General features: G+C 40.1%; 1 protein-coding gene across 1 annotated transcript; it reads left to right on the top strand.

Moving 5' to 3' along the window:
• Window positions 1-10726: 10726 nt before the first annotated feature.
• Window positions 10727-12971, top strand: LOC125525601 (MADS-box transcription factor ANR1-like). Its single transcript, XM_048690614.1, has 2 exons — window positions 10727-11008; window positions 12885-12971. The coding sequence occupies exons 1-2, from the start codon at window positions 10727-10729 to the stop codon at window positions 12969-12971; spliced, it is 369 nt and encodes a 122-aa protein (XP_048546571.1).
• The last annotated feature ends 490 nt before the right edge of the window (window positions 12972-13461 follow it).

The raw sequence follows: 13461 nt of genomic DNA, 5'->3' as shown, positions 1-13461 counted from the left end.
CTAGGCACCCGAGGAGCACCACAAAAAATGAATTCCTCCTGTGTTGCCGCCCCCACTTGACACTGCTGCTCTTGAGAGTTATGAAACACCTGGCTGGCTCCATCGCCTCGAAAGCCGAGTCCGTCTAACTAATCATCGATCTCACCCACCATGACCTTCTCCATACCTATCTACACCATAGAAATCAAGAAGCTGACATGTCCCATGGTGTCAACGAACAACAGACTTCGTGTCATGCCCTCATGGAACCTCGTAGGCTGAAATGGACGTGCACACCCGAATTCTATCTGATCCAGATATCTTGGGCAAGATCTCCGACAGCAATTCCGGAACACGTTGATTACCAGATCGAGGAGGACCGATCATGCAGGATGTTGCCGTGATCCGAGAGGAGCACGAGGACCGTCACCTTTATTATCACCACAACAGGCCCCCACTCCTCCCCGATACAGCCTGACCACAGCCATGGGACGAGTACCAACCCACCCAGATCCATAACAGATCGGGGGGGAGGGGGTGGACACGTCCACGCGCTGTAGCACACACGCAACCACCACCGTCCTTCCGCCGCCCCAGGCACCTCCGACTTGTGTAGAGGAGTGTAGTGCCGCCAGCCACCGCAAAAAGCCTCCAACTCGACGGGAGTCACCCAGGGATGCTAGAGTCCCGTCGCCGTCAGATTCGCGCGAGCTTTGCCTGACAAAGACCATGGGACGGTGGTGGGGGGACGGGGAGCACGGGGGAGGAGGCCTTGAGCGGGCTGGATTCATCGCCGCCCGTGTCGCCTCGCGAAGGACAACGCGGGGGCTGGAATTGCGTGTGTGTAGTCGATTGATTGATTGAGTACTTTGCATCAGCCCTCACCTACTGTGTGCCCCTATTTAGGCTAGCTCAATTAACTTTGGATATCGGAACCTTCTATCTGCTTTGGGGAAAGTTTTGGCCAGGTTTTCTCTTTTCCGTTTTTCTCTCCTTGTTTTTCTATTTATTTTGTTTATATTTTTTTCTTTAATTTTCTGGATTACCCATTTAATTTTTTGTCTCCCCTTCTTCATTTTTCATTGACTCTTTTCCTTTACAAATTCATGAAAATTTTAAATCCATCTACTTTTATTGCAATATTTTTATAAAAAAATTGTGCAAACAGATTTATTATATTTTCGTTCACATTGTTGTAAACTCCTTAACATTTTTTAGTGTTATGAACATTCTTTTTGAATGGCATGAATTGTTTATATATAACATATTTCTTTAAAATGGAATGAACAAACTATAATGTTTATGAACATTTTCGAAAATTATCACGAACAAATTTTAAAATGTGTGAACATTTTTAGTCAAATGACATGAACATTTTCATAAATGTATGAACATTTTTTGTATCAGAAAAAACCTTTTTTTAAGCCATGTAACTTTTTTTGTAAGTACACATTGCATTGTTTTAGTAAAAAAGTTCTCACTGAATAATTTTTATTGCATTTTTGTGTCTAAACACACTTTACTAATCATCGTAGGCCGAGTACATTGAATAGAATTGAGGCCTGGAGGATGAAGGAGCCACATATGGCGTCCCAAAAAAGGCCTAAAGCGTGCTTAGCGAGGCTATGAACCTCAATGTTTGTCCCACGTCCTTCAAAGATGAAAGGACATGCTGTAAACTGAGATGAAGTAGCTATAAAAATGCGCGCTAGGAAACGATATATTAAAATTGTTCTCACCTGGTTTTGGGAAGCTTCTACCCAATATTTTTCTGCCGCTTTCCCTGTTGTTTTGTTCCATTTTTGTTCTTTTTTTATTTTCCTTTTTTCTCTTTTCCTGTTCGATTCTATTGTGGATTCTTTTTTGTTTTCTTTTCTCATTGTTTTCGAGGTACTGAACATTTTTTAATTATTGATTGTTTTTCCAAATTCACGTATATTTTAATTTTTTGTATTCCCAACCATTTTTGGAAAAAAATGATTATGTAAAATTCAAAATTTTAAATTTGTGTACCGTTTTCAAATTCATGATTTTTTTTCAAAATTATGAAAATTCAAATTTAGAATTATTAAAATCCATAATTTTAAAATTTTGTTAACGTTTTTTAATTCACGAAATTGTTTTGTATTCGCAAGCATTTTTTTCGTGATGAGCAATTTATTTGAGCGATTTGTTTTGGCGATATACTGGAAAAGTTCTACAGTTGAGCGGTAGTGATATAGCGGGCCGACCCAAAGTTGAGTACTGTAGTTGGCATGTCGTTGCCGTATCGCTTGTAGCAATATGTAGCAGCAACACAGTTCCTTATTAGCGCCCTTTGCGCCCGAAAGTTTCCTAGCGCGCATTGCGCCTATACGTTACATTACGTAGTTTGTTTCTTTTTGTTCACTCAACTTTTGTGCTCCTCACCTGTTCTTTGTTTGTTTCCAGGGACTTATTGGTCCACGGATTTAAATAAGTCCCTATAAGTCCCATCTAAACCAAACAGTAAAAACTTATAGGGGCTTAAAGTGGGCATTTGGGACTTATGAAATAAGACTCTCAAGGAGGGACTTATAGAGACTTATAGTTGTAATATGGTCTTATAGAGACTTATAAGTCCCAGAAACCAAACATGTAGGGACTTTTTAGGAACTTGGGACTTATAAGTTGGAACTAAAAAAAGTCCTAGGACTTATGAACCAAACAGGGCCTTAGAGGAAAAACCAACCAGCGTTTTCTTATTTTAAAAAATATTGGTGACATCAAGGAATGTTCGTGAATTTGAAAATATTTGTTATTTCGAAAAATTAAATTTTTTAAAAATGTTCATGAATACTAAAAGTATTTGTGATTTTTTAATTTTGTTTTAAATTTTGGAAAAAATTCACATGTTTAAAAAATCACGAATTTGAAAAATATTCATGGGATTAAAATTTTATTCGTGAATTAAGAAAAATAAACAAGAAAAAAATAAAAATAAAAAAAACCCAACCCAAAAAACTAGAATCAAAAAAAGGAAAAAATAGACAACCGGAAGAAAAACGCTACATGGGCCGGCCCACTATGGAACAAGCGATGTCCTACCAAATGCACTCCCAACATGATGTCTTGCTAAATCTTAGTTGGCCGAGACTTGGTTATCTCTTAGTCGATGCCATATTCGTGAGATCTTACATTGAGATCCTGGTATTTATGATGGGAGAGGAGAAAGCTAGTGCATAATGAAAATGTCCAGGAACCTAAGTTCATAGCAATGGCAATCAGAGTTTTGGTTGCTAACTATACTATGACGAGTGATGCAAATGCGACAATCAAGCGACATGATTGGGAAAGACCAAGAGCAACTATGTGAACCTAAACGTGGATGAGGCTAATTGTGCACTCCCAACATGATGTCTTGCTACATATTCTCACATATTATTTTTGAGCATGCTCCTAGACAGACTAATTGTGCTGCCCATGATTTAGCCAAACTATCTAGAAATAAGGTGTGTGCGGGGTGGATGAAAGATTCACTTGTAGAGATTGTTGATACTCTTGTAAAAGATAATATGGTGATCACCTTGCAATAAAGAGTACTTTGCTCATTCGGTAATCCAACCGAGCCAGACAGCGTTCATGCCGGGACGACACATACTGGAAGGGGTGGTCGTTCTACATGAAACGCTTCATGAGATCCACTCGAAGAAACTAGATGGGGTTATTTTCAAAGTGGACTTTGAGAAGGCGTACGATAAAGTAAAATGACCTTTTCTTCAACAAGCAATGCGCATGAAGGGTTTTATTGAAAATTGGAGGAAGCAAGTTGATACTCAAGTCCAGAAAGATAGTGTAGGAATCAAGGTGAACGACGACATCGGTCACAATTTCCAGACACATAAGGGGTTACGACAAGGGGATTCCATGTCTCCTCTTCTGTTCAATATTGTGGCAGATATGCTAGCCGTCATTATTGGCAGGGCCAAGCAGCATGGCCACGTAGAGGGTCTAGTTCCTCATCTTGTCGATGGAGGGGTTTCCATTCTACAATATGCTGATGACACTATTCTCTTCATGGAACATGATATGGCTAAGGCACGTAATGTGAAACTTATCTTATGTCTCTTTGAACAATTGTCTGGATTAAAAATCAATTTCCATAAGAGCGAGGTGTTCTGCTTTGGGAAGGCCAAAGACGAGGAACATAATACAGACAACTGTTTGGGTGCGAGTCAGGTGTCTTACCATTCAATTACTTGGGTATACCGATCCATCACCGTAAACTCTCCAATAAAGATTGGAAATGTATTGAAGAACGAATTGAAAAAAACTAAGCTGCTGGAAGGATAAGCTTATGTCATATGGAGGTCGGCTAGTCCTGATTAACTCAGTATTGACTAGTATGCCAATGTTCCTTCTGTCGTTCTTCGAAGTTCCGAAAGGAGTTCGCAAGCGTCTTGATTTCTTTAGATCATGCTTCTTTTGGCAGTCTGATGAGGCCAAGCGGAAATACCATCTCGCGCGATGGGATATCATTTGCCGACCTAAAGACCAAGGAGGTCTCGGCATTGAAAACTTAGAAATCAAGAACAAATGTCTTATGAGCAAATGGCTCTACAGACTAGAGACTGAGCCGGAGGGTATGTGGTCTCAAATCTTGCGTAATAAATATCTGCATTCGAAAACGCTAGCCCAGGTTACCATGAGACCGTCTGATTCACCGTTCTGGAAGGGACTTATGCGCACGAAGGACCTGTTCTTTTGTAGGGTCAAATTCTTGGTTGGCAATGGCATGTCACAAGATTTTGGGAAGACACATGGCTAGGAGAGACGCCCTTGGCCATCCAATATCCTACACTCTATAATATTGTGCAACGTAAGGAGGATTACGTGGGTACCGTCCTTTAAACAATTCCGTTGAACATCCAATTCAGACGAGTGTTAGTTGGTGAGAGATGGCCGCCTGGATGCACCTGGTTCGGAGATTGATAGAAGTTCAACTATCCGATCAGACGGATTCAATACAATGGAAATTAACCACGAACGGGAGGTTTACGGTGAAATCTTTTTATATGGATCTCATTAACTCTGGTCCCATATCACGATCGCTGCACATTTGGAAAGTTAAGATTCCTTTGCGTATTAAAATATTCATGTGGTTTGTTCATAAGCAAGTGATACTCACAAAGGACAACTTAATTAAGAGGCGATGGGTAGGTTCTTCGCGGTGTTGTTTTTGTGATCATGACGAAACAATACAACACTTATTTCTTGAATGCCCACTTGCCAAGTTACTTTGGAGAACGATTCATATAGCTTTTAATATTAATCCTCCAGTTGATATTGCGTCTTTGTTTGGGACGTGGTTAGCTGGGGTGAAACAGATTACTGCGGCTCGTATTCAGATTCGAATATGTGCACTATTATGGGCTATATGGAACTGCAGGAATGATATGATTTTTAACAGACAACACAGTTTAACTTTTTTGCAGGTTATCTTCAGAGCTACAGCTTGGATCCGTACGTGGTCCTTACTCACTCCTATGGACTCCAGGGAGCCTTTGGTTACTGGGTGCAACCAATGGGAGATGGTAGCTCGGGTTATTTTCAACCGGTTCGGATGACGCTCGCATAACAGGATAGGAGTCTAGAGAGATTGTCCTTTTTATCTTCATTGTGCCGGTTGGCGTGGTTCCCTTGTACGTTTCCTTTTTTTTATACTCTTTTCTGCTCCGTTTTGTGAGCTGTAAGACTTTTATGACGATTTTGGATGGTTAATAAGATGGCTGCATGCATCATCATGATGCAGAGACCGGGGGTACGCCTCCATTTCAAAAAAAAAATCACCTTGCAATAAAGAGTACTTTGATGCCACAAAAAATATTATATACTCTATTGACCAATTTATTCATGGTGCATGTTCACTTTCACTAAAAAATCATGAATTTTGCTAGCCAGGATGAGGTTGTCTGGTTACTCCCTACATTCAATACAGTGCAATTGAAATTCTTTTAGGGTCGTGTGGTCAGCGAACATTCGTGCAATCGATTATCATCCAGTCAAACCACTTGAAGGAATGCACAAGAATCTATTAGCCCCAAAAGGTAAATTAAGAAAAAATATATTAGGTAAACAATATCACCTGTAAACTATATCACGCATATGTGGAAGGATTTTCGAATCCATCATATGATTAAAGATATTCTCCACTAGGAATTATCAATCCATACTCTACAAATAAAGTTTCTCAGTACTTTTGACCCTACCTATATATATATATATATATATCTATGATTATGTTCAGTCAGAAGAGCTGGATGCACATGTATCCTAATATGTAGTGTTTTCAGGCACTCGGTTGTTCTATTTCTGTCTATACTTCTGTCCTTATGGTATATAAGTGCGCTAAATAATTTTGGGGCAAAATAATCAAGCGGCGAAAGTATCTCGAGTCGCTAGCTTGCGTTCTATGAAGTCGTGAGAATTTGATGTGTTTGATAGGGGCAGCTATGGCACCTAATTTTAACAAACAAATCCACCGCAAGGTAAGGTATTACTCCCTTCATAAACTAATATAAGAGTGTTTAAAATACTAAAATAATGATCTCAACGCTCTTATATTAGTTTACAGAGGGAGTACTTCATATGTATAACTTTTAATTTCTTTATAGAACACTACATTGCTGCCAATATTGATGGATTTATTAGTCAAACCTTAATTCTTAACAACTCAAAATAGGCCTTATGTTTTGAAGCGGATGGAGTTGCCCCACATATATAACTTGTGATTTCTTTGCGGATTTTGTACTGCCGATGACAAAGTGGTGCTACTTGCACATGGGAAGGAATCAAATCGAATCGAATCACCTACGATATTTGTGCGGATCGGGCGCTAACCTGTGAAAACTAATATAAGGCGTGACGTTTACCGGATTCCAAAACCTCGTATGCTGCATACAAGAAACACCCATTTGCTAGAAAAATATTGTTTCCCTTTCACAGGTTCCAGAGATGGCAGCAAGTTGCATGATAAATTTAGTTAAGGAAATCACTGAGCTCATCGATCAACATGCAGTTTGCGTCCTTAATTTGGTACTAATTACATTAGTTAATCTGCAGGTTGCATATTTGAATGAGTAGCTAACTATGCTTGCCTTACTGCAGTTCATTCATATATATTGGAGCCTGCAGGGGCAGTACATGCTCACACACAACCATCTATTAATTGGACCACTGGAGCGAAGATCTAGCTAGCTAGCTAGCAGATAATTAAGGAGTTGAGTGAATATATGCTTAATTAAGGAGATCGAAGAGCTATCATGGTGATTGGTGAGGGGCAAGATTGTGATTAGGAGGATTGAGAACATGAGAAGCAGGCAGGTCACTTTCTCCAAGCGGCGTCGTGGCCTGCTGTAGAAAGCACGTGAGCTGACCATCCTCTGAGATGTCCAGGTCGGTGCCATGGTCTTCTCCTCCACTTGTCGCCTCTACGAGTATGCCAACTCCACTGCCGCCACCACCATGGGCACGGCCATGCCTTCCATCATTCAAAACTACCAATCTGCACAAGAGCAACATCAGCTGCTGAATCCAGTCTCACAAGTCATGGTATAAATGCATTCCTTGTAACCTTTCTTTGCTCTTAACGTTCCAAAATACTGCATGATATTTTTTACATGTAGACATGCAATTTGCATGATGGTATGGTGCAACTCTGACTGCTATTTTTTTTATACAAATAAGTTGGTAAAATTACATAATTATAAAAGAAGTTTCCAGAAAAAAATGTAATGATTATGCTCATGTGACAAATCTCAGTAAAAGTGTACATATTGATAGTCAAATTAGAGAGGTTTGGTTCTTACTGTATGCATATACTTTTAGCACTACACTGTAAGCCTAAAATAATGCTTATTTGGCAAACACCCATACTAGTACCACTTCTTATTTTATTTTATTTTGGACAAAAGTTGAGACACTCATTTGTAACAGTTTACAGTAACTTAAAGTTTCTGATAATAGAAAAAATGCATTTGTTTTTCTATATTGGCAAGGGGAAGTCTGGAAATTACAGCAGGAAATGCAGATGCTTCAAGAACATCATAGGTACAAGTTCCTAATTCAGTTCCTTCCAAGTTCCAATGCTACCTACCTTATTTAAATAAGTTTGAGTAAAGACTGGAAAATGCATTCAAGTCATCCCATTATTGTTTGACTTTCAGGAAGCTAATGGGGGAGAGATTATCAAAGTTAGGAGCTAAAGACTTATGTTTAATGGAAAATCAGCTGGAGAAGCGCTTACACCGTATTAGAGAAAAGAAGGTAGCTGAGCTCCCTCAGTTTGTTCTTATTTATGCTAATCATTGTACCCTCTTCCGTAATCACGACGCCAATTTTTTTATCAGAATGATAATAATTATGTGTCTCCTGATACCTGTTTAGGAACAAAGTTTTGCCAACCATTTTCTACAACTCAACGAGAAGGTTCGCCAATATTTCTATCACACACGTGTGCAATTTTACTTAGTTGCCATTATCGTGTAAAGTTTACATCAATGCATATTAAAAAAGTTACATTTCATACATGATAATTCAATAAAGTGACATTGTAGGGATACATCTTTCATCGAGAGAATATTCGACTCTCCGGGGAAATGAAGCTTATCCATGAACAAAACTTGAAATTAAAGAACAAGGTAACTGAGTGACTTGACTATGTATTCAAAATCTTTGTGGGGGTTGAGATTAATGGTGCTGATATTGGTTGCAACTTTGTGTATTGAATGGCTCTTCCAAGGGTGCAACATATTATCCACCAAGTCAGACTATGTATATGAAAAGTATTAAGGAACAGTAATTTTGCCAATTATATATAACATGGCAGCCTCTTCTGGTAGTTGAATTCACAGTTCCATAGAAGATGAAGAAGCCGGGAGTTGAACTTTTTTTTTTATAGTTGTATCGTCTTGATACGGCGCGAGTAATCAATAAAATAAAGCTAATACAGACAGGCTTTTCATTTGCAATCGTGTGAGCTATTGTGTTGGGTAATGATTCGTCATATATAATTTAATTTTGGACTTATATCCATGAAGAACCTGAAGTATTTTTCAAGTGCTAATAACTAATCAGCCAACTGGAGTCTCTGCCGAGCTCTTCTGTTTGCCGAGTCTGCTTCTCTGCAAACTGGTTGTTCGCCGTGATCCCGTGGAGTAGATCTCGGCAAACACAAATGGACTTGGTAAAGACCGATTTTCCAGTAGTTTGACATGGGAAAAGAAAGACGCTTTGATTAATTAATTTAGCTAGAGAAGCAAGAAAGCAGCAGGGAGAATCAGTGACTCCAGCTTTGTCCACTCATCCCAAAACACCTGAAGGTACATACAACTGAGCGCTGATGCAAGAGCAAAAAGAACGAATCAAACCGGATCAGATCAGAGTGGCTGCATCATTAAGGACTGCCTACTAAAGATCAAGTTCTGCCATAACTCAGAGCACCAAATCTGGAAGGAAATCATCTTTACTCTAATCTAATCCTTTACTGGCTCAAATCAAGATCGGAACGCCGTCACTCGCATGGACTGCACATTTTTTGCATCGTGCTTTGTGGCCACTTTACTCACTAACCTTAAAACTGTCCTTTTTTGGATGAGCCAAGTGGAAAGCTAGCTAGTACATATGTGTGCTCATAATCTGGCAACCTTAAACAACATGGTACTACTAGCTAACCTTTTTTAACTTGGATGCTTACCTTTAGCACCCAAATGCCAATGTTCCTGCCACACCCACCTCAATAAATACGGCTACAATTATTATCCGTTAAAAATCACAACCAACAAACCTTTGCCAGGTGTCTAAAATACAAACTTCAGACTCATATTGTAACCACCATAAGCGAGAAATTGATTTAAAAGAAACTGCAATTCAGGTATTTATGCGCAAACAAAGGTTGCGCTGACATGGCCGATTCGTACCAAAGACGTAGCCTCGATTGGTTGTGGTGGATCTATGACTTCTTAGTCCACAAGACGTCCATTCCTTGTGGTGGATCTATGCAATCTTACACGTTAGAGCATCAGACGTTTGATATTGGCATCAAAAGTCGAACCTCGATTATTGAGAAAAAAATCATGCCGTTTGTCGCCTTCCATATCAACCGTGTTAATATTACAATTGGATAGATGTACCAAGATATAAGTACACTGTTATGAGAAAAGTGTACTACCCACATGTTATATGGTAGCCAAGATACAATTGATGGCCCCAAGACATGAGCACACAATTTTTTTGCGGGTATGAGCACACAACTTTTAATAAGTTAAGTGTACCATTCATAAGTTACATGGTAAAGTGTGAGACTCAATTGTATTGCTCTACCCAAATTTAGGGTCTATTTGGTTCCAAATAAGTCACCAACTTATAAGTCAAAAAGTGAAAAAGTGACTTATTTTGCCAAACAGACCCAACTTATAAGTCACCCCAACTTAAAAGTCATAAGTTGCTCCACCCCAACTTAAAACTTATAAGTCATCCCCTTTTGCATGGGTCCCATCACCTTTACATAAAAAAACAAGATGAGAAGGTGTGGTCAGATAACTTATAAGTCAGATGACAAACAAATAGACATGACTTATAAGTCGCTGGTTTTAAATCACCTGACTTATAAGTCAGGTGATTTATTGAAACCAAACAGGCCCTAAATGCATACAGTTATGAAGAAAGTGTGTACCATTACCTCTCACATATACGTTGCAAGGGAATTAATTAAGGAGATCAAAGAAATATCATGGGGAGGGGCAAGATTGTGATTAGGAGGATTGAGAACATGAGCAGCAGGCAGGCCACCTTCTCCAAGCGGTGTCGTGGCCTGCTGAAGAAAGCACGTGAGCTGGCCATCCTCTGTGATGTCCAGGTCAGTGTCATCGTCTTCTCCTCCACCGGTCGCCTCTACCAATATGCTAGCCCCATCGCCGCCACCACCATGGGCATGGCCATGCCTTCCATCATTCAAAACTACCAATCTGCACAAGAGCACCATCAGCTGTTGAATCCAATTTCACAAGTCATGGTATGCGCGCGTGCATTCCTTGAAGCCTTTTTTACTCTCAACGTTCCATACATGATGTTTTTGACAAGTAGACATGCACTTTGCATCATGCAACTTTGAATGCTAATTTGTTTTATACAAAGAAGTTGGTAAATTTACAGACTTATATAAAAAATGTAACGATGTTAGGGCATCTCCAACACCAACCCTCAAACCGCCCGCATACATACGGACAGTGAGGTCCGGACGTGTTTTGTCATCCAACGCCGGCCTGTATCGGTCCGCCGACTGGTCCGGACGCATTTCCCCCGTAAATTGGAAGCAAAGGAGGGGGGGGGGGCTTTGCGGGATTCCGGACATCAGCCACTAGGACTTTGACACTCCCGCCCCACAAAAATCCCCCTTCTTGGTCCCATTCTTTTTCAATCCGCCCCTTCCCCTCCTTGCTTTGCATCCGTACCATCCTCTTCGGACGCCGCCGATATACCACTCCGGCCGCCGCACAGGCATTGCTGGACGTTCGTAACCAACACCGACGCGCCCGCTTGCCTTTTACAATGACGCACTCCACCCAGGACCCGTCCGTAGCCAGGTACACTCCGCCCCCTGTCCACGACGTCCATGGCGGACACCACGCCCGACAGGTGTTCGGTCAAATGCCATTGAACTTATTTTCGAATGCCATGTTGTTTTTTTAGAGTACAAAGGATGGTGGGGTACTCGATGATGGAGGATGAGTTGTTGTGTGATGCATGGTTGGTCGTATCCATGGATTTCGTAGGCAGGAGTAGAAGGAGGCTCTTCTGGCAGAGCGTGCATGATTCATTTCATGCAAGAAAGCACATTTTGGCCCTACAACATGCACGACATTCATCATCGAAATGTGAAGGCGTTATCGTACCGATGATACACCATCCAGACCACCATCACCAAGTTTTATGGTGCGGTTGATATGCTGGAGGCAAGGTGGCCAATTGCGCGCGGCTTCCGAGGAGACCATAAGCTTTGTTTTTTCTTGCTCAACTTGTTGATTGATTGATTCATTCAATTAATGTTTCTATACACATTGTGTAGTCTGTATGTGCTGCCATGGTGTATAACAAGCTAGAGGGAAGACCATTTACGCACATACATTGTTGGATGAAACTTCAGGGACAACATGTGCGAGACGATAATGATCCGTTCATGAAAATCTTGTTGAACATCTGGTTGAATTGAACTATTGCTGTACTAGACTTATTTGCATGCTATGTATGGATGATTTATGCTATTTTATATCTGAACTTTAATGAATTTCGTCCGGTATGTTGAAACTCGGCTTGAAATGTATGCGGATATTGTTGGATGACCGGCTCCAGCATCTGTATCCGTGGACTGTCTCCCCCCCCCCCCCCCCCCCCCCCCCCCGCCTCCCGTCCGCGGACGGATGCGGGAGGAAATTTGTGTGTCAGAGTTGGAGATGTCCTTATGCTCATTTGCTCATTTGAAAATCTCAGTAAAAATGTACAAATTGATAGTCAAAATAGAGAAGTTTAAGTCTTATATTGTATGCATATACTTTTAGCACTACAGCTTAAGCCAAAAAAATTATGCTTGTTTGGCAAATACCCATAATAGTACCAGTTCTTATTTTATTTTTGACAAAAGTTGTGACACTCACTTGTAACAGTTTATAGTAACTTAAAATTTCTGTTTTTATAACAGAAAAATGTCTTTCTTTTTTCTATCTTTGGGAAGGGGAAGTCCGGAAATTACATCAGGAAATACAGATGGTTCAGGAACGTCATCGGCACAATTTCTTAATTCAGTTCCTTCCAGTGCTATCTATCTAATTTAAATAAATTTGAGTAAAACTGGAAAATGCACTCAAGTCATCACATTATTGCTTGACTTTCAGGAAGCTAACGGGGGAGAGATTATCAAACTTAGGAGTCAAAGACTTATGTTTAGAAAATCAGCTGGAAAAGAGCTTACACCGTATTAGAGAAAAGAAGGTAGCTGAGCTCCCTCAGTTTGTTCTTATTTCTGCTAATCATTGTACCTACTTCCATAAACATGACACTAACATTTTTTTGTAAGAATGATAATAACTATGTGTCTCCTAATACCCGTTTTAGGAACGAAGTTTTGCCAACCATGTTCAACAATCAACGAGAAGGTTCACCAATATTTCTTATCACTCGTGTGTGCAATTTTACTTAGTTTCCCATTATCGTGTAAAGTTTAAATAATACGTATTTGAAAATGTTATATTCCATACGTGATAACTCAATAAAATGACCTTGTAGGGATACATCTTTCATCAAGAGAATATTCGACTCTCCAGGGAAATAAAGCTTATCAATGAACAAAACTTGGAATTAAATAACAAGGTAACTGACTGACTTGATTATGTATTAAAGCCTTTTTTGGGGGGGGGGGGGGGGGGGGTTGAGATTAGTGGTGCGCTGGATATTGGTTTCAGCTTATATGAA

The sequence above is a fragment of the Triticum urartu genome, chromosome 7 (genome assembly GCF_003073215.2).
Source record: "Triticum urartu cultivar G1812 chromosome 7, Tu2.1, whole genome shotgun sequence".
NCBI classification, from domain to species: Eukaryota; Viridiplantae; Streptophyta; class Magnoliopsida; order Poales; family Poaceae; genus Triticum; species Triticum urartu.
The sequence above is the reverse complement of the archived record's forward strand: the minus strand, read 5'-3'. Positions and strand labels throughout refer to the sequence as shown.